This window comes from Cajanus cajan, chromosome 8 (assembly GCF_000230855.2).
Source record: "Cajanus cajan strain Asha chromosome 8, NIPB_CcT2T_4, whole genome shotgun sequence".
Classification (NCBI taxonomy): domain Eukaryota; kingdom Viridiplantae; phylum Streptophyta; class Magnoliopsida; order Fabales; family Fabaceae; genus Cajanus; species Cajanus cajan.
In genome coordinates this window covers 4,269,205-4,296,934 of record NC_138524.1, presented here as the reverse complement: position 1 = coordinate 4,296,934, position 27,730 = coordinate 4,269,205, and the positions used below count along the sequence as shown (strand labels likewise).

General features: G+C 33.1%; 6 protein-coding genes and 1 non-coding gene across 7 annotated transcripts; all 7 read right to left on the bottom strand.

The window, feature by feature from the left end:
- Positions 1-24: 24 nt before the first annotated feature.
- Positions 25-2,167, bottom strand: LOC109800375 (uncharacterized). The gene has a single exon (XM_083062295.1). The coding sequence runs from the start codon at positions 1,853-1,855 to the stop codon at positions 983-985; it is 873 nt and encodes a 290-aa protein (XP_082918421.1). The 5' UTR covers positions 1,856-2,167; the 3' UTR covers positions 25-982.
- Positions 2,168-5,244: 3,077 nt separating this feature from the next.
- LOC109800376 (uncharacterized) lies at positions 5,245-6,286 on the bottom strand. The gene has a single exon (XM_020361163.3). The coding sequence runs from the start codon at positions 6,233-6,235 to the stop codon at positions 5,378-5,380; it is 858 nt and encodes a 285-aa protein (XP_020216752.2). The 5' UTR covers positions 6,236-6,286; the 3' UTR covers positions 5,245-5,377.
- Positions 6,287-8,744: 2,458 nt separating this feature from the next.
- Positions 8,745-10,116, bottom strand: LOC109800377 (uncharacterized). Its single transcript, XM_020361164.3, has one exon. The coding sequence runs from the start codon at positions 9,992-9,994 to the stop codon at positions 9,101-9,103; it is 894 nt and encodes a 297-aa protein (XP_020216753.1). The 5' UTR covers positions 9,995-10,116; the 3' UTR covers positions 8,745-9,100.
- Positions 10,117-11,360: 1,244 nt separating this feature from the next.
- On the bottom strand, positions 11,361-12,604 carry LOC109800101 (uncharacterized). The gene has a single exon (XM_020360797.3). It carries the CDS (start codon positions 12,531-12,533, stop codon positions 11,655-11,657), a length of 879 nt encoding a protein of 292 aa, XP_020216386.2. The 5' UTR covers positions 12,534-12,604; the 3' UTR covers positions 11,361-11,654.
- A 3,730-nt stretch (positions 12,605-16,334) lies between these two features.
- LOC109800379 (uncharacterized) lies at positions 16,335-18,656 on the bottom strand. The gene has a single exon (XR_014428756.1). It is a non-coding gene; the product is annotated as an uncharacterized LOC109800379 (transcript).
- A 1,596-nt stretch (positions 18,657-20,252) lies between these two features.
- On the bottom strand, positions 20,253-25,117 carry LOC109800380 (uncharacterized). The gene has a single exon (XM_083062315.1). The coding sequence runs from the start codon at positions 22,240-22,242 to the stop codon at positions 21,379-21,381; it is 864 nt and encodes a 287-aa protein (XP_082918441.1). The 5' UTR covers positions 22,243-25,117; the 3' UTR covers positions 20,253-21,378.
- Positions 25,118-25,263: 146 nt separating this feature from the next.
- On the bottom strand, positions 25,264-27,460 carry LOC109800767 (small ribosomal subunit protein eS25). The gene is made up of 4 exons (XM_020361628.3): positions 27,330-27,460; positions 27,162-27,236; positions 26,846-26,980; positions 25,264-25,619 (listed from the first exon to the last, which is right to left on the bottom strand). Exons 1-4 carry the CDS (start codon positions 27,330-27,332, stop codon positions 25,506-25,508), a joined length of 327 nt encoding a protein of 108 aa, XP_020217217.1. The 5' UTR covers positions 27,333-27,460; the 3' UTR covers positions 25,264-25,505.
- Between the last annotated feature and the right edge of the window lie 270 nt (positions 27,461-27,730).

Here is a 27,730-nt window from a genome sequence, read left to right as displayed (position 1 = left end):
AAGTACATCTTATCAATTAGAATGCCCATGTAGGATTCTAAACTCCACAATGATAAGATATTATCCGTTTTGCACTTAAGTCCTTATGGCTTTGCTTTTGGTTATCACTCAAAAGGCCTATCAACCATTGGAGTATATGTATGTTTTATAAACTCTTATTTATTCTCTATTTCTCTTGTTTTATCGATGTGTGTCCTTATTTGTATCTTAATAGTTCTTTTATTTCATATGCAAAAATTCAATGAACAACGTGATTGTTGTCTTCTTGTAATGAGGGAAAAACTAATTAGTTGTCACTTGTCAGTTCCTTATGTTAATGTGATTCATTATTAGTTTCTTGTGTTCCAAGCAGTTTCTAATCTGTACTACAATAGCATTTATGACCAGCAAGTGATCCATATAATTCCACTATGATTTGCATTTAATGTTATTCTATTTGCCAAAAAAACAAATTTATACCTGCATTTAATGCAATGAAGGAAAACCTAGCAATCAGGCAATGCCAGTTGTGAGTTTAGTGCATTGATAACACCAATATGATCAATGAAAACGTGGGTTGAGAGAAGAAAACAAGTCCCGAGTTGGAGTGTTCCTATGCAAGAGACATTGCATTAACATTACTGATATCTTTTCGATAAATCTGAATGAGTCAGTTAGCCCATTTATTTTTGTTAATATTTGATTCCTTGTGTCTCCTCAACTCCCGATGTGTATTGAACTAATCTCAATGGAAGTAAAGTATATTCAAAGACTTTGAATACTTGATATAATTAGTGACTTTTTCCTTATGATATGTACTCAAAGTATTGCCATGAAATAACTCAAGTCACGAAATGATCATTGCTCAATGATGATACTACAAGTACAAACTAAAATTTGATTAAACAGTTTCAATGTATCATAAGTAGATATTTTCATTTACAATTACCATGTAAAATTGTATATGTACATTACAAAATTTGGATGCCCCAGATAACCTTAACTAGTGATTGAGGATGTTAAGAAGGGCAACTCTAGTCTTTATCAAATGCCTAAACAGAAACTCAAGCCCTTCTTCAAGATCTTGAGTAAGAGACTCTATTTTCTCCAATTGGTTTTGAAGCTTATTCATGTTTTCAATTTTGCTTGTCTGGGAAAACATGCAGGATTGCAATGCTTCGTCAAGTTGGGCAAATTCACTTTCATGATCTGCCAATTGTGAGCAACCGACTTTCTTGGTCTGCATTAGCTTGGAAACCAAAACCCAACTGCTTGATTTTGATTGAGTAGTCCCTGAGATGAATTGCATTAATGCCTGAAATGTTGAAAGAGTGACCACTTCCACATTCTCTAATAAACTAATCAAAGCCACTGTTTGATTGCCTTTGTTTGTGGATGAGATGTTGCCATGTTTTGAAGTAGCCTTCAAATTTTCCAAGGCTTTCGAGATGGCCTTTTTCACCACCTTCCTTGAAGTCAAGAACTTCTTAATCTCTGCCACTTCACCACCCTTTCTCCTTCTCATAATTGATTGAAGATCACGCATGCACTCTTTTGTATGCAGTAGAGAGTCTTTGGTGGCAGTGCACACATCTAAGACCCTTAAGGATCCATTCAGAAGCTCATCAACCCACTTTTCTTGAGACTCGTGGTGAAGTGCTTCTTGGGTGAGGGGAAGCTGGAACAAATTTTCAACACATACATGCAGATCTTGCAACCCTCCTAGCTTATGGCTAAGCGATGAACAGGAAGAAGAGGTTTCATGGGAAGCCCTTAACCTGTCCAAGTGCTCATTGCATTGTAGGATGAGAGGGTGTGGTCTAGAGGGCAAGCTGTTTGAACGTACATGGAAATGGGATTTTGTGTTCAATGCCATTTTTTCCTTGGGAAAGGGAAGCCTAGATGTTGAGTTTAGAATGCAGGTTTTGGATCTACCTTGTTGCCAATGCCATATGCTTAATATATATTAAGGGTGTTGGGACAAAAGGAATCTCATCATTGACTAATATCGATGAGTGCTAACTAATCAAGATTTGGATCTAAACATTGCCACAAAATTGTAAGAGAAGTGTCTCCCACGAGGAGACTCAAACTAATACTTTTTCTCCCACTTCCATGATTATGATGTTTAGAATGTGAATCATTTACTATAAATTGAATAATGTAATTCATGTGCACGAGTGGAGTACCGTGATGGCTAAAACAATGGGTATGGTATTAGAATAGTGGATTGAAGCCTAACTCAACCCTACAAAACCATATGCTTAATATATATTAAGGGTGTTGGGACAAAAGGAATCTCATCATTGACTAATATCGATGAGTGCTAACTAATCAAGATTTGGATCTAAACATTGCCACAAAATTGTAAGAGAAGTGTCTCCCACGAGGAGACTCAAACTAATACTTTTTCTCCCACTTCCATGATTATGATGTTTAGAATGTGAATCATTTACTATAAATTGAATAATGTAATTCATGTGCACGAGTGGAGTACCGTGATGGCTAAAACAATGGGTATGGTATTAGAATAGTGGATTGAAGCCTAACTCAACCCTACAAAACCGGCTTGTAAGGTGAGGGTTGTTTTCCACTTATATACTATTTAATTGCCTAATCTCTAGTCGATGTGGGACTTGGGTTTTTCTCAATACACCCCCCTCACGTCTAGCACTATTGGGTTTGGTACGTAGATAAATGATAGGTGGCCCTTTTTAATGATCTAGGATTGGCGGGACTTGAATACACCCCCCCTCATGTCCATGGTGCATGTATTAATGAATGGTAGGTGGCCCTTTTTTAATTGACGGGACTTGAATACACCCCTATTTTCCAGTTATATACTATTTAATTGCCTAATCTCTAGTCGATGTGGGACTTGGGTTTTTCCCAATATATGGTATAGTTGTACATGTCTCTCTTGCAGAAACAAGAATCGCATTACTTGTTCCAATGCTTTAAAATAAAGCGAACTACGTGTGAGTGAAAAGAAGAGGAGGTGAAGTGCAATCTGAGCCTGTGTCCTTGTTGCATCTCATTTAATATAAAACTGTTGAATGGTTAAAGATCATGAGGTCTGAGATTCGAGCCTATCATCTAAATTAAATATTTGTCTTCGAAAAATAGAAGACGCGGGAATTTATAACATATATATTACTAATATCAAAATAAGAGCTGGATCGATGCTTACCTGCACTTATAGTTAAATGACTAAGCCACAGTTGCATGGTTTTTCTTTTGTATGAAAATTATACAAACACAACTCTTGCAGTCTCATGGATTTATCAGGTAAGTATACAGAACAAAGACTTTGGTGGCGCAACAGTGTGCGTGACTTGTACGACTTTTAAGAGATTTTCATTCAACTTATTGATCACATGGAGGAGATATATTGTGTGAACCAGCCAACAATCCATTTAGTAAAAAATCTAGTGTTTCATGCTAGAATCAAACATACAGAGGTTATTATTTTGTCAGAGAGAAAATATTGATGTGACATTCATGAGTATCAAAATTGAATGCCAAAGGTAGAAGTTATTATATTTACAAAATGGCTTGATGGTATGCTGCCACATGCTCAACATGTATAACTGAAGATGCAAGGAATCTCATCTTCAACAAACATCAACAAGTGCTAACTAACCAAGACCATTTAGATCTAAACATAAGCTTATTAAAATTAGTGCAACGTGCTTCCTGACACATGTTTATCTTAATTAACATGCAATAATGCAACGCCTATTTTGGCAATTAATTTCAAAACACAAATTTATTTCATTGTGTCACCCCTCGTGTGCATGTGTAAGCTAGTTAGATGGCTAAAACACAGGCTTGAGTCTCGTTTGGCATGGGGAACAACCCAACAAATGCTGCATCTCTTGTGCCCACTATGCCCATGGCGTCATCAAACTCAATGTTTGGTGCAGCAATATATCAATTGCAAAAGTCAACAATTTTTTTAGTAGCACAAGTGTTTCTGTCTATGGACAAGTGAATAATGTGAATTGGGCTTTGCTAGCTCAAGATATAATATGGGTACAGAGGACACAATAACTCTCATGTTAACAAATCTCAGTGAGTTCTAATTAATGTAAATCTGGATCTATAAATAAGGTCAGAAATGTTAGAGCAATGCTCCCACAAGGGAGGCTCTCCCGCTCAATACGTCTTCTTGTTTATTTCTCCCTTGCACAATTATCACATTTGTACATATTATTATATCCAACAAGCTAGTGACATTATCTGATGCACCATGCGTTTATTGCTTCGTTGCAATTGATTTACAAAGAAATTTAACTGGACTGATGGTGAATAGTTGGATCTGGGCTGATGAGCAGATTTTGTTGGTTGCCGTGATTTCTTGGTGGGCTGAGAGCTTGGCCCAATAATCTGCAACAGGATCCATTCACTTAACACGGCTATGATAATTAGCGTGCAATTAATTATATACATCATCTTGATTTGAATCTTAGCTTCCTAGCAATTCTTCCCATGCATTAATCTTCCAAATCATACTTCAATTTTTTAACTCATAAATCACACGGATAGATTATTGAATAATATCATATTTGCGTGTTGCTGATATAACAACTGAATTAGGGGTCTTGGGGACACTGCAAAGCATACATATTTATTGATTTAAAATACACATCATAGCTGTCAATCTCTAATCAAGGGCTATGTTTTGCGGTGTTCCCAATTCCATACCTATTAATTAATCAATACTAGAATACATGCATGTTAGCTCCAGATTTTGTAATGGACTATATATTTGATGACAATATACTAGTTCACTTGTCCTCTTTAGATGAACATAACCAGCTTATTTTTCATTATCCTTAGCATATAAAACTTGAGAACATGTGCAGGCATTAGGTTTTGATTAATCAATAATCGTCAACCTAATGGCAGTTGTAAGATTAACAGGTAGGATATGCCTTTATCTTTTCATTTTATTTTTCCCAGAAAGAAGAAAGAAAACTTGATTAAAAGATATGATTAGCAATATGGCTTTGGTACCTGTAACATGTTTACAAATTATAAACAATTGACTTTATCATCTATCGGTGGACTAAATAAAAGGAAAAAGTTACTAAGCAGTTGATTTTCTTCTTTTGGGACTCTAGAAGTGAAAACGTGTGTTTACTGTTTTATTTTCTCTTTCCTTTCACTTATTTTAATGGTGAACATTTGGAAGAAAAAGGGAACTTGGAAGATGAGATGTTGAGGGTAAAAATAGGAACTGGACAAAAGAGATATGGACGCTAAAGCAACAATAGTTTGATCCTTAAATAATATGTATTCAGTAAAATATAAACAGATTTAATCACATCCATGTACAGTTGCGTGACACTCAAGGGGGAAAATTGAGTGCACCAAAATCATATAGATACTATGATTAGTGGTTGAAGATGTTAAGAAGGGAAACTCTGTTTCTAATTAATTTTCTTGAGAGGTGATCAAGTCCTATTTCTAGATCTTGAATGCACAGCTCCAAATTTTCCACGTGACTATGAAAATTCTCAAGAGATGAAGGCTTGTGACGGATGAGAGACTGCAGAGCTGCATCCACCTTTTGAAATTCATTTGAGTTTGATTCTTGAGAGTCACAAACTACTCTTTTTGGCTGCACCAACTTGGATATTGCTGACCATCTGCTATGCTTTGAGTGTCCTTTTGAGCCAGATATAAACAGCAACAAATGTTCTAATGAGCTCAAGGTGACTACTTCTGCTTCTTTTAAGAAGCTGAGAATTGAAGTGTTGTCATTTTCTGAAGAAGCTATGAGTACACTTTTCATATTTTGCAAGGCCTTTTGAATTTGCTTCTTCATCTTTTTCCTCAAAGCCAAGTATTTTACACCCTCAACCATGAATCCAGTTTCGTTGCCTTTCCTTCTTCGGATGACTGACTTTAAGTCACACATGCTTTCCTTTGATTGCAGAAGGCAATCTTTAGCTACACTGCAGATATCTAAGAGCCTAAGAGACCCTTCTAGTAGTTCATCAACACATTTGCCATTGCACTCTTGTGCTAAGGCTTGTTGTTCTATTGGCAATTGAAGCAACTTATCAGTGCAGTCATGCAAATCCAGCATGTCATTAAGTTTGTGGCACACTGAAGATGATGACAGCAAAGAAGTGGCTTCAGAACCCTTCAATCTTTGCAAATGCTCCTCAAATTGTGAAACAAGAGGGTGAGCTGCAGAGGGCAAGCTGTTGCTGCGAAGATGTGTTTTCTTTTCAATGGCTGCCATTTTTTCTTCTTAGGAAACAGATACTTAGAACTTAGGAGGTATTGTATAGAGTTTGTTTCAAAGCCTGACTTATTTTGGGTTGCTTCTGGCCTTTTGCTTTATATATAGCAAATGAAGTAACAGAATATGGGAGACAAGAGGAATATTTTTTCCTCAAATGTCACCTAATGAGTATACAATTATTTTTTCATGATTTGGATCTCAGCATCCTAATCGTTATCTGACAATGTTTGCCATGCAGCATGCATCCAACTCATCTCTCAATTTTTTACTTTCAAGTTGGGAATCACATGGATCCTTGTAAAGTGGCATATCTTTACAATATAGTAGTTTATGCTGTGTGATGCAGGCATTGTAATGAGAGCTTCTGTCTGGAGGATGAAAGGTGCTGTTTCCTAACATAATTGACTCAGCCTTTGAAATTGTCTACCTACAACAAGACAGATTAACGGCAAGAGGACTCTTCATTTTCAGATACTAATATATCAGTCACTTCTTGGTGGCAATGTTTATATGTTTATGCAATGTCTCCAGCTCAATACCTATTAATTAATCCTCTTCTGCCACCATTTTGTATGTTGTAAGTTACCTGTCTCATTGACATGTGAAAAACTGATTGATGCAAATTGGTTTGCAGAATTTTTCTTTATTTTTTTTCTTTTCAGAATATTCTTTTTCTCAAGTGGAGGTAACTAGTAATTTCTTGTTGCCTTTTCTCTTGATCCTGTGATCAAAAAATTATCAAGGACAGCTAAGAAATCATGTACTCACTGCTTTCTTGCCATTTTTATCATTTTGTTTGTAAATGGAAATCTCAAACCTTCTTCCTTAGGTTTGTGCTATTCTTCTCTCCACAGAAAGGAGGACTAATTGGTAGCTCAGGACAAGGTTTATGCAACCCAAAGATTATGGTGGATTGGTATATGTTTGGAGGAGACGTGGGGTTCTGTTAATCCAAACCAATCTTAGGGTCTAGGTGTTATAGAAAAATTATAGGTGATTTATGTTGCCTGGCTTTCAAGTTTCAACCTCCATCAAAGAATCTGGTTGACCATGGAATTTCTTCTCACAACCACGTTTTTTTAATGTACAAGACTCGTCTCAGACCTTACTTAAGGGAACTAAGTCCAATACCACTTGAATTAACGACTTGTTGATAAATTTTAACTGCCTTTTGCCACTCATGGTTTGCATTAAAATGGAGAGTTAAAATTTAAAGTTACCTATGCTAAGGTATATACAGCAATCTTCTTGAGGCTTTGATTGAAAAGGAGTTGTTGAATGCATATTTGGAGTTGGAGAAGACTTAAAATTTTAGGGAAATGAAGTTTCTTTGGCATCTCATCATCAAATGATTCAGTATTAACCATCAATATCTTTATGTTATAGATTCATTCCTTCAATATCACTTGATCCTTATTCTAACTGTTAAATAGAAGTGGAAGCAAGAGTTCAGGCTATTAGCCTAATAGAGCTTGTTGTTTGGCTATTCGGCCTCCAAAATATGGAATACTTGCACATTATCTACTAATCAAGAATTTATTTATTTTTTCAATCTAGAACTCTTGATATGAAAAGAGTGGATTATTTGAACCACCTTAATTCCTCCATAAAAATGGAGATCCCTAAGTCACGTTTGATGTGACAACATGGAGTATTTGGTTATAGAAGAATGACATTTTGTATGGGCAAAGAAAATAATGATTTCACCAGGCACAATGCTCAAAGAAGAGAGCTTGATATCACAACAGTGCTTTTGAGAAATTTAAGAATACTTGTATACAATACACTAAAAGCCATTAGAACTTTATTTATGGGGTTGTTATCAGGGATGGCAAAACGGGCCAGCCCGGCCCGTTTTGGCCCGGCCCACCATTGGCCCGCCAAAAATGGACCGGGCCGGGCCGGCCCGCTAATGTAAAACGGGCTGGAGATGCTGGCCCGCCCCGCCTAAGGGCGGGCTGGCGGGCCAACCCGCTTACAAAAATAAAAAATAAAAAAAAATGGAAAAAAAAATATTTTATGGTCAAATAAAATTTTTTTTGCTACAAATAAATAAATATAATCATATGAAATTAAAAATGCATACATATTGTACTTAATATATGTTCAACAAAAACAAATTACAAACTTAAAACAAAATCAAATAGAAATTAATCCATTTACACCAAAATCAAAACCAAATTATAAACTTACAAATTATTTATAAACTAAATTTTTTGATAGTCCACAAAACAAGTTTAAATACAATTAATTAACTTTAAATTTTTATTTTAAGAATATTAGAAGCTCTCTTGAAAGAAGTTATCTCTACTTTTTTTCTTAATCATCTTCATCCTCATCTTCTACATCAAAATAAAATAAACATAAAAATAATTAAACTAAAAAAAAATATATGCGGGCCGGCGGGTTGTGACGGGCCGGCCCGCTATTTGGCCCGGCGGGTTGGTGGGCTTGGCGGAACGGGCTTGGCGGGTTGAAATGATTGGCCCGGCCCGCCAATTTTTGGCGGGCCAACGGGCCGGCCCGCGGGCCATGACCCACTTTGCCATCCCTAGTTGTTATTATCAAAATCAAAAGATGCAGGGAAAAAAAAAACACTTGTGTCTTATAGCCGTTTACAAGGAATTAGTATATATCACGGTATGTAAGCTACAGAGATTAGATAAAGCTTTTCAATTCGATGTGGAAAATGCATTAAAATGCCAAAATTATGCCAAGTTCATATACACAAAGGAGTTACTGAGGTAATAAACAACATATGGAACAAGAAAAAAAGGAAACGAAGGATGTTCATCTAAAACTAAATATTAGATGCCAAAATTCTTTGACATAATCACAAAACATTCGCACAGATTTGTACAATTAGTGATTGAGGGTGTTGAGAAGGGAAACTCTAATTTTGATAAAACGTTTAAAAAGAGTTTCAAGTCCTTCCACAAAGTCTTGAATGACTGACTCTAGATCTTCCAACTGGTTCTGCAAATGATTGATACTGTCTGACTTTCTTGTCACATGAAACACAAACGATTGCAATGCAGCATCTACATTGGAAAATTCATTCTTATCCGACTCTAGTGTGCAAATAACCTTCTTGTTCTGCATTAGCTTGGAAACCAAAGACCATTTACTTGGTTTTGATTGTGCTGGTCCAGAAATGAAGTTCAGCAGTGACTCCATTATGGAAAGAGTGATTACTTGCACATCTTTGAACAAGCTAGCCAAAGTTGCGGTTGGATGGTCCTTGTTGCTAGGAGCAAATTTTGCTTTCTTCACAGTCACTTGTAAATTCTCCAACGCTTTGAGGATTGCCTTCTTTACTACCTTCCTAGAGGCCAAGAACTTCCTGACCTCAGCTGCAATCTCCATTTCACCTCCCCTTTTTCTTCTCATAATCGATTGAAGTTCGCGCACACATTCCTTTGTGTGAAGTAGAGCATCCTTTGCAACAGTACACACATCTAGGAGCCTTAAAGATCCATCCAGAAGCTCATCAACCCACTTCTCTTGACGCTCTTGGACTAGGACTTCTTGAGTAAGAGGCAGAAGAACAAGGTTTTCAATACAATCATGCAGAGTCTGCAGGCCAGTTAGTTTGTGTCTGAACAATGATGATGAAGAGGAAGTGGCATCAGAAGCCTCTAAACTTCCCAAATGTTGGTTGCATTGTAGGATAAGAGGGTGTGGTCTACATGGCAAGCTCTTTGAGCGAGATTGGGGATGAGAATGAGATTTTGGGCTAAAAGAAGTGGCTGCCATTTTCTCAGAGAAGAGAGAAAGGCTTTGCGGTTGACTCTATACAATTGAGTTTTGGATATACCTTATTTCCACTGAGATTAGTTCAATATATATTGGGAGTTCAGGAGACAGAAGGAATCAAATATTAACAAAAATCCAAAAGGGCTAACTGACTCGGATTCAGATTTATCAAAGATCTCAGTAATGTTAATGCAATGTCTCTTGCATAGGAACACTACAACTCAGGACTTGTTTTCTTCTCTCAACACACGCTTGCAGTAATCATATTGGTGTTATCAATGCATTAAACTCACGAGTGGCATTGCAAGGTCTTTCTTCATTGCATTAAATGCAGGTATAAAATTGTTTTTTTCAAATAGAATAACCTTAAATGCAAATCATCGTGGGATCATATGGATCACTTGCGGGTTATAAATGAACTGTTGAACAGATTAGCAACTGCTCGGAACACAGGAAACTAATAATGAATCATATTAATATAAGGAACTGACAAGTGACAACTAATTGGCTTTTCCCTCATCACAGGAAGACAAAAATCACGTTGTTCATTGAATTTCAGCACATGAAATATAACATGTGCAGACTCTTAATTTTGGCAATTTTTTAATCATCAACCTAATTGCACTAGTAATCTTGACAGCGGGCTATGGATTCAATTTCAAACTGACTTTGAATCCCATGTGGGCATAATAATTGAAATGGAGTGGTTTCTGATTAAGTAATTATTATATTATGCTACTATGCCTCCTCTATCCTTCATTTTGTATACTTTTTTTTTTTTTATTTCTGATATGAGAAATAAACTTTTATTTAGAGATAGGAATAGAAACAAGGTGATCGAATATCCAGAAATATTGGATTTGAAATGGGTTACATAATTTGTAGTAGTGGCATTAAAGAAAAAATGAAAATATTATTCTACGGCTCCTCTTCATTCAACTTTAGTCGGCAATAACTTGGTATATATATCAACCATTGTGTTGTTTAGGCATTACAATGAAAAAAAGTTATATTTTACCCCATTTTTCCTTGAGACTGCCTGGTCCAGTACGTGACAAGTGAGAACATGAAAATTTTAGAATCAATATAACTTCATACTTAATAGTGCAATTAAAATATGAAAAGCCAATTTCACTTTCAACCTTGCTCTAAATTTCACATTTTCACTTTCTTCTATCCATGCAATCAAGCAAACACGATTTAGACCTAGGTAAGAATTTCCAAAGAAAGATACATAGTAAGGGGAAAATGAAACAGATAAATACACATCTACGTCTGCGGGACTCACTTTCTTTTATCCATTCAATCAAGCAAACAAAATTTAGACATATCCATAGGCAAGGAATTTTGCAAAGAAAGAAAGCAATTAAGCTAGCAGGAAAAAAAGAAAACAAGCAAGAAAGAAAGAATGAACAAAGGATGGAAAGCAAGCATGCAACAAAAAGAAAGAAATTAATAGATAAAGAAAGCCAGAAAGAATATAAGAAAGAAAGAAATAAACAAAAAAAGCAAGAAAGATAGAAAGAGATAAGTTGGCTATAACTTGATCCTCTGATAATATTGTATTAATAACAAAAATGTTTTAATCACATCTATGTACAATTGTGGGACAAAAATTGAATTTGGGTGTCCACATTCAACATTGAGATTTTTTCTCTAACTAGTGGCTGAAGATGTTAAGAAGGGAAACTCTTGTTCTAATGAGTTGCCTTGAAAGGTGTTCAACATCTACTTCTAGATCCTCAATGCATATCTCCAAATTTTCCACATGGCTGTGAAGATTCTCAACAGATAAAGGCTTGTGAGTGATGAGTGATTGTAAAGCTGTATCCACCGTTACAAATTCATTTGAGTCTGATTCTTGAGAGTCACAAGTCATTGTATCAGGCTGCATCAACTTAGAGATTATTGACCATCTTCTCTGCTTTGATTGTCCCCTGGTATCAGAGACAAACAGCAACAAAGATTCTAATGACCTTACAGTGACTGCTTCTGCTTCTTTTAACATGCCAAGGATAGACAAAACCTCATTATCTTTGCTTGAGGAGACAATCATTAACTCATTTTTCTTTCCTTTCAAACTGCCTAAGGCCTTTTGAATTGTCTTCTTCATCTTCTTCCTAGATGCCAAGTATTTTCCACACTCAGCTGCGAATTCTGTGTCAGCACCCTTCCTCCGGATTACTGACTTAACCGTGTGAATGTTTTCCTTTGATTGCAAGAGACAATCTTGGGCTATACTACAGATATCCAGAAGCCCCAGAGCGCCTTCTAAGAGGACATCAACCAACTTGTCACTGCATTGTAGAGCAAAGGCTTGTTGAGTAGTGGGCAACTGGAGCAACTTATCAGCATAGTCATGCAAATCCTGCACGCCAATTAGTTTTTGGCTTATTGAAGACGATGACAAAGAAGTGCTGGTTGCTTCAGAATCCTTCAATCTCTGCAAGTGCTCCTGGAATTGTGATACAAGAGGGTGAGGTGATGAGGGTAAACTGTTGCATCGAATGTGCAGAGAGTTCTTTGTGCTTGTTTCCATTTACTCTTGTTGGATAAGACAATAGAGAGATATAGAAGCAGGAGATAATATGCACAATTTTTTCTGAAGTCTAAGTTTTAGTACTTGCATCTGCTCCATATATAGCAAATGAATTGAGGAGACAAGTGGAATATTTCTGTTCCTAATGTCACAAAATGGGCTAGCAATTATATCATCTTGATTTGAATCTCAGCTCTATGATGGTATTGCTTACTCAGTGCTTCCTACTCACCAGGCTTCCCAACTCACTCCTAATTTTTTTTACTTGAGCATCACATGGTTGTTTGAAAAATGGCATCTTTTGCAGGTTGCTGATAAAAAAATTCAGACTTGGTGGAGCATGCATTCATTGCATTGTAATAGAAGTTTTTGTCCGATGGTGGAGGAACTGTTTCTATTCTTAAACAGCATTCAGTCTGCAAACTTGTCTGCTAAATTAAAGGCAACACGAATTTTCGTCTTCAGATATCAAAACATGAAATGAAAGGTGCAAGGAACATATACCACAAACAGGGTGAAGGCACCATACAATGTTTGATGAAAAAGGAACTTGCTTGGAAGGGAAATATGCAATGCAGGTGAGTGTGCAACATAGACATTAAACTTTATTTTGTTTCCTAAATGGAGGAGATTAATTATTCCATAGGGATTTTTTGTTTTGGTCAAGTCCCATAAACTGTTGCAGATCAGAAAACATGTAGCATATATTTTGTTACGTTGCTTTTCTCTGATTTATGAATCAGTTGTTGACTTGTCCCTGCAAGTACATGGTTGCACTTTGTTCAAATGGGTGAACTTATGAAACAATTAGCAACATCAAAGAAATGTCCGGTAGTTGTAGGTTTGGAGCCTGTCTACGTAGGGCATTCAAGTTTATAAACCAATCAACCTAAGATATAGAAAAATAAAGAGCAACTGAAGCAAACTTGTATTCCTCTACAATATCTGCCAAGTGCCAACCAATCTACTAAAACACTCTCCATATCAGCATTAATTGAAAAGGAAAAGGATGTTCATAGTTTCACTGTTTTACATGCTCTTAAGAGAAAAGGGTCGTTTTGTTGAAGGATCATCATCATTCATGCCTTCATGGAGTTGAGTCTTGTTTAAATACAAATGATTTTCAAATTAAATACTAAAATCGGTCCTGGAAAGATTCCTTGCATATGATTTGTCGAAAAGCCCCACATTGTCTGCCTCAATTCTCCGGGTATGTTTTATATATCAGTTAAGCAACATTATTTAATGCCGATTGATTTTAAGATGAAACCTAACATGATAAAGTTAGTTTTCCATATATTTTGGACATCAATTTGGTTTTTCAAAGTGTAAATTTAGGTATTAAATTGATGTCAAAATATACATTGTGGGGCTAAATTGATATTCATTTTAAACATTAATGGTCCAATTTAAATTTAATGTCCAAAAACTTTGCATGAATACTTTGACACCCGTTGTATATTTGGAAGATTAAATTGAGACATAGAGATCTCTAAAGTGAGTTTTGCTTCTTCCAACAAAGTTTCCTTTATACATATGGTCAAGAATCAAACTCCTGCCAAAATGTTTAAGGAATCGAGTTATCTACCACCTGGGGTATTTGAGAATTTATATTTAGTCTAGTTTTTATTTTACCCTTTTTCACTTCACATATTTTGAAGTTGGAGTGTGAAAATAAAAGATAACTGAAAGATGAGATGTTTGTGGGAACATATTAAAGGAAGAAAAGGGAGAATAAAAGTGACTATAATTTGATCACATAATATATACTCAGTAACAAAACAAGATCTAATTACATTTTTTACAACTGTGAGATACTTTGGGGAAAATTGGATTTGTGTGTCCACAATAATCATATGGTTTTTTCTTTATTGATAACTCCCCATGTTGTCTTTATTGATAAGAAACATCCATAACTTGTTGATGATGGGAGCAATCCTTTTCAGAAGATTTTAGAGTGGATAAGGGGTGTATAGTTAAGGAGTTTTTGCAGGGATATAATTGTACTAAGTAGGTTAAGGCATGGGTTCAACTAGACAACATCCCTTTTTGTTTCACACAATTTTCCTGATTAGGAACAATTGTTTTTCATTCTAATAAGCTCACAGTGACTACATCTGCTTCTTTTAAGATGCTATGCATGGTTAAACTCTCATTGTCGTTGTTTAAGGAAGTAACAATTTGCTCATTCTTGATGATTCCTTTCAAATTTGCTAAGGCTTTTCGAATTGCCTTCTTCATATTCTTCCTAGATGCCAAATATTTTCTACCTTCAATTGTGAATCCTGTTTCAGCACCCCTCCGGCAAATTACTGACTCAAGTTCATACATGCCTTCCTTTGATTGTAGTAACCTATATTTAACTATACTGCAGACATCCAAGAGCTTCACAGACCCTTCTAGCAGTTCATCAATCCATTTGCCGCTGCAATCTCATGCTAATGATTGTTGAGTGACTGGCAATTGGAGCAACTTATCAGTGCAGTTATGCAATTCCTGCAATCCATTGAGCTTTTGGCTTATGGAAGATGATGACAAAGAAGAGGAGGTTTGAAAATCCTTCAATCTATTCAAATGATTCTCTAATTGTGGCACAAGGGGGTGAGGTGCAATGGGCATGCTGTTGCTGCGAAGATGTAGAGAACTCTTTGTATTTGTTTCCTTGGTTACCATTTTCTCTACTTTGCAAAAAGAATTCTAGGAGATGAAATTTACAAGTTCTGATTTCTGGAGTTTTGAAGAGTTTGAGAATTTTTCACGTTTCCATATATATTAAACGAATCACAAGAAGAATATTTTTCTTTGGAAGTGTCAACAAGTTGACATGCTAAGTCTGTCATGATTTGGTTTTCAAAGCTGCCACACAGAATTGTTTAGTCCATGTTTCCCACATACCAAACTTCCCAACTCATCCATCAAATTTTGACCTGAGAATCACATGAATACATCTACCATAGATGTGATGGGATATGAAGAGGCGCCATTGTGGACTTAGCATCATAATTGAATATTTTGTCTCTAGGAAGAGTTGTTTCTTTTTGTAATACCAATTATTCTCAACTCGCTTGCCAACAAAAATGATGTCAGTGGCTGGTCATACCTGGATGGCTATGTTCATGCATTGTTTTCAATTTTTGTATATCAAATAACTACTGAATCTTTAAGTACACGCTCATATACCAAAAAGACGTTGTGAATCAAAACGCTTGAGAAGGAAAAGTTGATCAAATGATTGAATTTGAGTGTTCAAATTCAAGGAATGCAAGTGCAACAGCCTGTCAACTAGGGAAATAGACAACATTGTACAGTTTGACTATATTCTATCAATGCTACAAAGTCCTAATAATCCATGTTATATTTCATAGTATTGCACAGTTTGATTAAGGAAAACTAATAAGATGACAAAAAGCTCTTGTCAAAACTAAATGACAGTTTAGTCACAGTTATTAAATAAAGAAAATATCAAATTAATAAGTAAAAATATTAAATCACACTCACAGTTCCTGAAATGATAAAATGTTTTATCTTTGCAACGTCATTGAGTAGTCAATGAATGATTCATGCACACGTGATTCTTTGTTTTATCACACACAAATTGCGTTTTTTAATCAAAGGCAGGCGTGTGAATAGCTGAAGCTGGAAAAAGAATTGTGAACAATTTTCCTAGGCCACTTTTACATTGCAAATTTGTATTATTATTCTCCATAATTATCACAGATTAGTTTAATAGTTAAAACTTAAAATAAAACGTGAAGTATTTACAAGTAATTTAAGAAAAAATATACATGCCGAACTGGGAATATAATTTGTAAATAAGAACACACTTAAAACATTGCATCAATTATATGAAATTTTCTTTTTCCCTAGTGGGCTTAGGTGTTAGGAATCCATTTCTTTCCAATCCTTACAATAAAAATTATAGTGAGTAGGCTTCAACGTCAATGATTAATTCTCAGAAGAAATGCGCACATGCTGATATAATTATTCATTTTGTCTTGCAGGGTTATTCTAAATCTGAGAATCAGGAAGAGAGAAGTGAGATATGGAGGGTTAGAAAGATTGACACATGATAAAATATCTTAATACATGTTAACTTTTTTCTTTCATCACATATATGTACACGAGTTTGTCATGGGGGAAAACTTTTTTGACTAGTGATTGAAGATGTTGAGAAGGGAAACTCTGGTTCTAATTAGTTGCCTTGAGAGGTATTCAACTCCTACTTCTAAATTCTGAATGCATATCTCCAAATTTTCCAAATGGCTTTGAAAATTATCAATAGGCGAAGGCTTGTGATTGATGAGAGACATCAAAGCAGCATCCACCTTTTCAATTACATTTGTGTCAGCCTCTGGAAAGTCACATCCCAATCTATTTGGTTGCATCAACTTGGAGATTATTGACCGTCTGTTCTGTTTTGATTGTCCCTTTGAGCCAGTTATAAACAACAACAGGGATTCTAATGAGCTCATGGTGACTACTTCTGATTCTTTTAAGATTCCAAGCATGGACAATGTTTTATTGTTTTTGTTTGAGGAAGCAACCATGAGCTCATTCTTGAATCCTTTCAAATTTCCTAAGGCCTTCCGAATCACTTTTTTCATCTGCTTCCTAGATGCCAAGTATTTTCCACTTTCAATTAATAATCCATCTTTAGCATCTCTTCGCCGGCGAATAGCTGACTCAAGTTCATGCATGTTTTCCTTTTGTTGCACTAGACAATCTTTAATTGTATCACAAATATCCAAGATCCTCACAGATCCATCTAATAGTTCATCAACACATTTGTTGCTACATTCTCCTGCCAAGGCTTGCTGAGTGATTGGCAATTGGAGAAGCTTATCAGCACACTCATGCAAATCCCGCAAGCCATTTAGCTTGTAGTTTATTGAAGATGATGTCAAAGAAGATGTGGCTTCAGAATCCTTCAATCTTTGTAAATGCTCTTCAAATTGTGATGTAAAGGGGTGAGGTGCAGAGGGCAAGCTGTTGCTGCGAAGATGAAGAGAGCTTTTTGTGTTTGTTTCACCAACTGCCATTTTCTCTTCTCAGAGAAGAACTAGCTTGGTGATAAATAAAAAAAATACAAGTTGTTCTAAAGTTCTGATTAGTACTTCCACTGTTTGGTAATGTACTCAATATATATATATATAGGGAGAGCAAACTAATTGAATAGACATGAACAACATTTTTAATTTCAAATGTCACAAAGTGAGCATGCAACTAAATTATCCTTATTTGGATCTTATCATTTCAGTGCTACCACAACAATGTTTGCCCAATGCTTCCCTTGAACCAAGCTTCACAACCCATACTGCAATTTTTTATTTTGGGGATCAAATGAATATGGCATCTACCTTAGATGTGATACAATTGTGATATCTTCATCATTTGAGGTCCATGATATAAAAACTCAAGCTGTGAACTACACGAGAGAAGGGTATTGGAGTAGCATTATAATCTGATTTTTTTGTCTGCAGGAGGAGAAGCAGTTCTATTTATAAATAAGAATTTGTTTCAGGACAAATAAAAGGGGGTATCTCTTTATCTTCAGACATATATGGTTGGTCATGTCTGGATTATAATTTTGATGCATTGTTCCCAACTCATAATTGATTTGTTGATGTTAATGTACATGCATGTAGCTAATGAATAATCATACCCTGCCCAGCTACAATGCAATAATAACCACCTTGTATATATTTTATAATTCCATATCCGATTTGATTCATATGAACGTGGAATCAGTAGCAATAACCATAGATTTTTCTTATTTTTTGGGTACCAAACACTTTACCTTCTCATTTTCTGTGTGTAAGAGAAATAATTACCATATTTACGAGTTTTCAATCCCTCTGGGTTGACTGATATGAAGCGATTCGACAGGTGAAGAGGTTCCATCTACAAGAAAAAAAATAATACAAATATACCGAGAAATATATGGAATAAAATAAAATAAAATTATACTAGAGCAGGAAAATTGATCACGTAAGTCATAATCCCATCATTCTGTTTATCCAATGCAAATACGAAAATAGATATATTTGGAGCAACCTTTTTATTACCCCTGGTTTTATCAAAGTATTAGCTTGCAAAATGGTTAAATTTACAAACTAGAATTGTAATTATTATATATCATGTTATTTCATAAAATTTTATCATTAAAATAACAATTGAATTATCTAGACATAGACCCGCACGATGTGAGAATAAAAAAAGAAATTGTTTAAATTAAAAAATATTATTTTGTTAGTTAATATATAAGTTATATATTCTTTTTTAATTATGTAATATAAGTTTTTTATTGATTTTTTACAACAAATAAATTTATTATTATTTGTAATAGGATTTGTAAATAAAAAATATTATTATAAATATTTTTTATATTTCAATCGTTATTTTTTTTTTTAGATTCAAATTCAAAAATATAAGATTCAAGTAAATCTTTTAAAAAGTTCAAAATTAAAGATAATATATTCAAATAAATATTTTTATAACTAAATTATAAAACAGTCTATTTCAATATTTTATCAATTACTAATTTGATAGTAAAGAATATATATATATATATATATATATATATATATATATATATTCATTATTTTCAAATATGTAAGCCAAATTTCTTTTAATTGTTATTTAAAATTAATATTAATAAAAAAAATTGATTATTTTTCTTATTAATGAACATAAATGTCAATTAATAATAATTATTAGGGTTTGACAAAAGTAATTTTTTAATAATGATTTATAATTAACATTAGTATTAATATTAATATTAATTACTATAATATTTATTATTTTTTTTGAAACAGAAAATGTAATCAAATTAAATTTTTTAAATAGTAAATTAATGCTCGAACATTTTAATCTACGATTGATATTAATTAATATTACTTCATTTTTATTTATAATTAAAATTAATTTGTTTGTAACCAAAAATTTAACAAAATCTAATCTCTAAATTAATAAAATCATTAATTCATATATAATGACATATTAAACGTAATTTTAAATTATCACACATGTGTGACAAATTGAGAGAAAAGATAAAAATTTGACAAAGATTATCACGTGACTATGTATCAATTCTCATATTATGCCTCACAAATTGAGAATAGTAAAAAAAGGATGAAAAAAGTAATACCTTCTATTTCTGACGAAGATTATTATGTGAGATGAAAATTAAATAAAGAGGGTAGAAAATAAATTAAATAAAATGTAAATATCTAATATAGAGGATTGAGGAGAAAAAAAAGGAAGAAAAAGTAGTACCTTTCAATTTTGACAAAAAATTGTCATGTGAAATGAAAAATAAAGGAAAAAAAAGGAAGAGAGAAAAAAGTAGTAGCTTTTTGATGACAATGATGATGAAATAAAAATTAGACAATAAAAAATAAGAGTTAAATTAAATAAAATGTGGAGAGATGTAATATATAGAAAGCAAAGGAAAAATATAATAGAACATAGAAGTTTAGAGAATTTGCCACATTGAAAAATATGTTGACATGACAATGTGTAAAATTAGTTTTATAATGACATGTCGACGTAATAGAATGTAACTCAGCTTTTATATATAAATAAATAGATAATAAAAAATAAGAGTTAGATTAAATATAATGTAGAAAGATGTAATATATAGAAAGTAAAGGAAAAATATGATAGAAGATAAAAATTTAGAAAATTTGCCATATAGACAAAATATGTTGGCATGACAACATGTAAAATTAATTTTATAATGACGTGTCGATGTAATAGAATGTAACTCAGCTTGATAAAATGTAAATATGTAATATAGAGGGTTGAGGAAAAAAAAGAAAGAAAAAGTAGTACCTTTCATTCTTGACAAAAATTATCATGTGAAATGAAAAATAAAGAAAAAAAGGAAGAGAAAAAAAATAATAGCTTTTTGATGGCGATGATGATGAAATAAAACTTAGATAATTAAAAAATAGGAATTAGATTAAATAAAATGTAGAGAGATGTAATATATAAATATGATAGAAGATAGAAGTTTAGAGAATTTGTCACATAGATAAATATGCTGACGTAACAACACGTAAAATTAGTTTTATAATAACGTGTTGACATAATAGAATGTAACTTAACTTTTATATATATTTTTGACAAAAATTGTCATGTGAAATGGAAAATAAAGAAAAAACAAATGAAGAGAGAAAAAAGTAGTAACTTTTTCATAACCATGATGATAAAATAAAAATTAGACAATAAAAAAATAAGAGCTAGATTAAATAAAATGTAAAGATGTAATATATAAAAAATAAAAGAAAAATATGATAGAAGATAGAAGTTTAGAGAATTTGTTACATAAACATATTAGTTTTATAATAATGTATTGACGTAATAGGATGTAACTCAATTTTTATATATAAATAAATAAATAGATTTATTGATTGATTGTGCACAAGATGCTATATATTGAAAAATATAAATGCCCCTAGTTCGTTCAACTAGTGATTGAGGATGTTGAGAAGGGCAACTCTGATAGTATACATAGAAACGTGATGATCTGAATTAGACCATAAGTCTAATTATTTTAATGATTTATAAGTCTAATTATTTTAGACAGTAATGCCTCAAACTTCTTAACACCTTAACTGTTCTAGCGTACTTGTTTCCAAACGAAACTCGAGTTATCTCTAAAGGAAAAGTGATACATGGGAGGTATAATAGAATTTGAGTGTTGGATAATATATTGTAATTAGTAAAATCTTAGTAACAATCATATCTAGTCTTGTAATTAGTAAACTCTTAGTAACAATCATGTACAAGTATGTGATACTCATAACGAGTCAAATGCTCAATCAATAAGGTCAAAATGAATTCAGTGATTATAGATGTTGAGAAGAGAAACTCTTGTCCTAATCAGTTGCCTTTCAAGGCGCTCAATTCCTGCCTCCAGACCCTGAATGCACAACTCCAAATTTTCCATATGATTTTGGAAAATCTCAACAGAAACATTACAGCAAGTCTTGTGAAAGAGAGACTGCAATGCTGTATCCACCTCCTCAAATTCATTTGTGTTTGATTGGTCAAAAACACAGTATACTCTATTAAGCTGCATCAACTTGGAGAAAATCAACCACCTTCTGTCTTTTGGTTTTCCTCCTGAGCCAGACATAAAAGATAACAAAGACTCGAGTTGAACCAAAGAGACAGTTTCAGCTTCTTTGAATTTGCTGATCATTGACAAAGTCTCATTGTCTGTGTTAGAGGAAGTTAAAACGATACCCTTCTTAAATCCCTTGAATTTTTCAAAGGCCTTCTGAATAGTCTTCTTTGCATTCTTCCTTGATGACAAGTATTTGCCACCCTCAACTTTGAATGCTTCTTCACCACCTCTCCTCCTGCACTGAAGTCCATTTATGCTTTCTGTAGATTTTAGCAGGACATCCTTGGCAGTACTACAGATATCAAGGAGCCTCAGAGACCCTTCTAGTAATTCATCAACCCATGTTTTGCAGGATTCTTGTGCCATGGCTTGTTGTATGGTTGGCAATTGAAGAATCTTGTCAGTAAGTTCATGCAAAGCATGCAAAACATTGAGTTTACTGCTTATTGATGATGAGGAGGTGGCTTCAGAAGCCTTCAATCTGTTCAAGTGCTCATCATGTTGTGATATGAGAGGGTGAGGTGCAGAGGGCACACTATTGGAGCGACTGTGTGATGTTTTCATGTTTGTAGCCATTGCAAGTCAAATTTCTTTCTTAGACAACTGAGACTATTACAATGATGTACTTGCTGCTACCATATGCTTCATATATATAGCCAAGTTGCCGAGGGAGACAAGAGGAATATACTTCACTCAAAGTGTCACAAAGTTGGCATCGAATATCATCGTCATGATATGGTTGTTTTGGACAACTTGGTGTTTGGTGATGTCTGTGAACTGCTTCCCTCGCACCATGGTTCCAGCTCATTGCCAATATTCAACTCAGGAATCTGCCATACAGGGTGCTACTGCTATGTGTCTCTGTGCATTCTTAACATTAAACAAGTCTCTGATTTAAAAATGAAAGGGTGCGTGTGAGTGATTCAGTGAAACTGTATCTTATCAGGTGATGCTCGATGCTTGTTTCCAAACCTCAGACCACTAACAATTAATGTATGAAACGATTTTTTTTTTTTTTTTCATTTTACATAAACGCCAGAAAGCTATTACTCTGCAAGATTGTTTACAGCTACTTTTATGCTTGGTTATGCATGATTCATTTGACTACAATATTTATTGTAAGTTGCTAGATAATACCCTAAACCATTTTGGATTTGTACACGGTGACTGCGAATCCAATATATTATACATATAGATAGACATCACCTATAAGTTAAAAAAATTATATTAAATCTTATATCTTCCATAAATTTTTGTATAAAATAAATTTAATTGATCAATCCGTTAAATTATATAATATTATATTTAAAATTATATGTATCAAATTTCACATAATTTTAAAATTATTTAGTATTTATTTTATTATATAATATGATACTTAAAATATGTGTAAATATTTATTTTTAAATAATATGTTTAATTAATTTCAAATCATATGAAATATGATATACATGATTTTAAATATAATATTATATTATTCAACAGTTATATCAATTAAATTTGTATTATATAAAAAAATTATAAAAGTTATAAGATTTTGTGTAACATGAATTTCCACGACATAAAATACAAATAAATAAATAATGTCAAATGGTGTTTTCCATAAATTCAACCCCTTTAGTTTAAGAAACTATACTCATTACCTTTTTTTGCCTGCACAGTAAGAGGCGTTTTAATGCATGCAAGAAAGGCTAACACAAATATTACTTGCTGAACACAAATTCCAGATCTTTACTTACTATAAAAAGCTAGCTCATTTGATTCACACTTTCCGTGGTATTTATATTTACAAAGCTAGCATTTACTTTTTCAACCCGATACTTACTATAAAAATTTAAAATTATGACGAAAATTTGTACAAGGATTTAGAATTTTTCTTACTTGGCTAATAAATATTTTTTCACTTCACTGCACGAGGCAAATGAAAAATGAATTCACGGTAATTACTATGGTTCTATTTTTTTTTTTTTTTGAAAATAACATTTACAGATGTTTCTTGACTAATAAAACTAGAAAAATATATTCTAAAATAAACTTTTTTCGTTTTTTTCCAAATAAAGTGAAGTGAAATGAAGAAAAAAATAAATAAAGAAAATGACAAGCAAATATTTTTGTTTGATAAAGATAAAAAATATTACAAAGATGGTGAGGATTGAACCTAGATCCTCGTACTTCTAACTACCCTAATTCCTCCTTATCTAACTACTAAGCTAATCCCAGTGATAAATGACAAGCAAATATAATTTCCCTTTCAATATTAAAAAACATTTCTAGTGTTTAATTTTAAATGAATGTCCGTCCATGATATGCGAAAAAGATGTTTTTACCAACAAAGGTGTGGATTATCTCAATGACGGGCAGAGTATCTGTTGTTGTTTTCTTTCCTCGTGTGTGTTTGTTTTCCAATTTTTTATTAAATATTTCTAAATCCTCCTGAAACGTCCTTTTCTTAATCCTATTACTTATTTTGTACAATTTTCATTTTTAAACATTAATATGTAGAGAAGTGTAACTTTCCTCTTTTTCATTTGCCATTAATATGTCTTCAATTGTAATGCTTGCATATTTCTACTAGTATTAATTTTCTCATTTTTCTTAAATGAAATAATGTAAAATGAAAATATAAAATAAATTAAAAGACTTAAATATATTTTAATTCTTTAAATTTAAGGTAAATTTATCTTTATCCCTTAAATTTAAAATTATTTATTTTTAGTATATGTAATTATCAAAAATTTAATTTTACTTAGATAATCAATAACATATTTAAAAATAATAAATTAAGACATAATATCAACTTAATTTAAAATGATATTCTCATTAACAAAATCAGTAATAGATAAATTTTATACAATATTTGACAAATTATTTAACAAAATTTAAATATAAAAATTAAAATAAATTTTTTAAAATTAAAAAACTAAAAATACTAGGTTAATTAAGTAGCTCTTTTTGTGAATTTTTTGATTGACTAGGATTGGATTAACTTTCTTAATTTATTTTTGTAAATCACTGTATATATAGGTTAGAGTACTTTTTGTACTCTTGTTAATTTTATTTTGCTTATAAAAATAAACTAAAAATACTAATTTAAATTTGAATGATAAATAATAAATTTACCTTAAATTTAAAAGATTAAATACATATTTAACTCATTAATCAACCCCAGACTATTTTAGAATTTCTGTGTATTTACATCTTGGAACACTTCTGTGATTGAATCTCAAGACACTATGAATAACCAGAGAAAATCAACATGTCGAGGCAGTCCATTAGCTTGGGGTATATAGTGAATTGTTCAGACACCCAAGTGAAAAATCAAATTATGTAAGTATTATAATATATAAATCAACATTCCAAAATTCCAAATATAAAAATGCTCGACATACTTCAGTCGTTTAGGGTGCATTAGTGAACTAACATGAATTAATAGCATAGTCCTACATTTCACATTGGAAAAAGGTTGAATTTCTAAAATTTGTTATTGCATAGTCCTACTGTTCAAATGAAGAATTTATTGGAACAAAATTATCTGAATGCATGTAATAACTAGTATACCCACCCAACTAAATCACAAATAATAAAACACCAGGCACAAAAGTCTTCAAATTGGTTCGTTTTCAAAAATAAACTCTGCCACATTAACAATTCAAGTAAACAAAACAAGAATAAGACAACTGTCGAAAACACATGAAAGGAAACCAAAAATACAATCTCAGCCTTGGATTCGGCAACAATCTTGAACTGATAGAAGCTAGTATGAGATGCATCTCAAACTTCAAAAGAACAATACTTCACTATTCCTATCAATACTCCATAAGCTAAGATCAGTGCCACATCTAGGTGTTTGTTGCTCTGGTGTAAATTTGCTGACTAGCATGGGCAGATACCATCCTGATTGAACCTCTAGCCATCAATTCTCTTATAGCCTTCCTTGCAAGTGATCCATTAATCTGTAAAGTGCAGTAAAATGATAATATATTATTTATTAATTTATTTTTGCAATAGAAAATCACTCATATATTGCTCACCAATTGACAATAATAATGATCTTCAGTGCATACAAGTGCAAGTATGTATGTGCATCACAAAAGGGAAACTAATATAAGAAGACAAAAATGTGTGTGCATAACATTGTGAAACTGAAACTGTTAGACCAACAAAACATACAACAGACTGTCAAGTTTACGCACTAATACAATGCTAAACTTTAAAATGACCTTTTATAAGCACAGACATCGAACATAAAGGTACCAATTGCAAAATGGGTAAACACAATGGGCTGATCAAAATGCATAACAAAAACATAAGTTAACACCTGCATGTAAGGATACTGCCACAAAGAAAATTTACAAATACAAATCTGAATTTTAAACCACAGGTACAATTACATATAGTGTGTCCTAAGAGAGGGCAACTCTTGAATCAGACATATATGCAGTATTTGTTGACTTGTCATAAAATTTTACCGACACTAAGTTCATTTACAATGTTACTTGAATACTGCCCTTGTAAACAAACAATTAAAGTGGGCAATTACCAGGAAAAATACATACAAGCCTGTAATAAATTTAGATCCTCCAGAAATTAAGAAGCAATATGAAGGTAATGTATGAAGTTGATCATCATTGATGGAAAAATCAAACATTTTAGTCTTTCAAAACATACAAGCAACCGAATACAAAGTCAAGGATGCGAGAGAATACTGTCTCTTGGTATTCTGTGAACAATTTACCATTTGCAATTTAAAAATTCAAATACCTAAAATCTAACCAAAACACTAGCCAACAAAACAGTATAAGAGAAAATCACGTGTACAAACTTAAATGGACAAAAGACTGTCAAAGTTGTTTACACACAACAAGAATTCCTGGATTAGTATATGTTTGGTTCAGCTTAAGTTTAGGAAAACAATTCACTTATTCTTTAAAAGTTTTCTAGTGAAACTGACAACATATAACAACAATTTCTCCAAACACGCATTTAGTCTAGGGTAATGAATCAGCAAGGTGTGAAATAACACAAAAAAAGAATCAATGACAGACCAAATAATGTGGTAAGCACAGACTCAAAAAATAAAAAACAGCAACAGACATGAAAGAAAAACCGATATATATGATATTTCATCAATATGAACAAATCTGGATAACAAGAAATTAATAAACAAAAAAAAACATACCCTCAAACGATCAGAGAGAATGGAAGGAGTGATGAGCTTGTATTTGGGTGCTTCAGAGAGAAGCTTGTCATATGTGCCCTGATCAAACAGCACCATGTTGTTCACCTTCTCCTTTTGCTTTCCCTTGCTCCACTTCTGTTAACACAAATTTTACCATAATATCACACATCAATCACTCCTATTGCTTTAATGACACAAAAAAAAACCCTAATTTATGATTAAAAAAAACAAAGGTAAAGGCACCGACCCAGTGTTACCCAATAGACCAAACGACAATTAAATTAAGAAAAAATGAAACTTTAAGAAAGAAACGAACCTTCTTCTTCTGCTTGCCACCGCCAGATTTGGCAGGCTTGGAGGAAGGTGGGGGAGCCTTGTCCTTCTTTGGTGCCTGCAAATAATTAACCCACCAACTCAATTACAGGGATGAGATGAATATCATCGAGGAGGAACAGAAAAAAAAAAAAATTGCAGAGAAACGCACCATGATGAATTCTGTTGTGACTTGCGAGAAGGAAAAGCCAAGATTTCACTCTTACAAGCAGAGGCGCAACTACATGAGTACGCAAACCCTAGGGTTTTTTATAAGAGACACACTACAAGTCATAATGCCATCTGGTTTATACCACGTCGTTTTACCCGGATTTGGGTAGGCCCAACGCAAAGCCCAATAGGATGAAGTTTAAAACTTAATGATACTAATTTTATTTTTTGGACTACAGAGGCTAAAAGCCCAAACTAGCCATTACAAAAAAAAAACAGTTACTTTAGAGATAAAGAACTGAATACATGTGAGACAAGTTTTGAACTGACTTTAAAAAAATAATAAAATAAAACTGAAACAGATTTAATCCTTTTCATTATCATGAAATAGACCAAAATAAT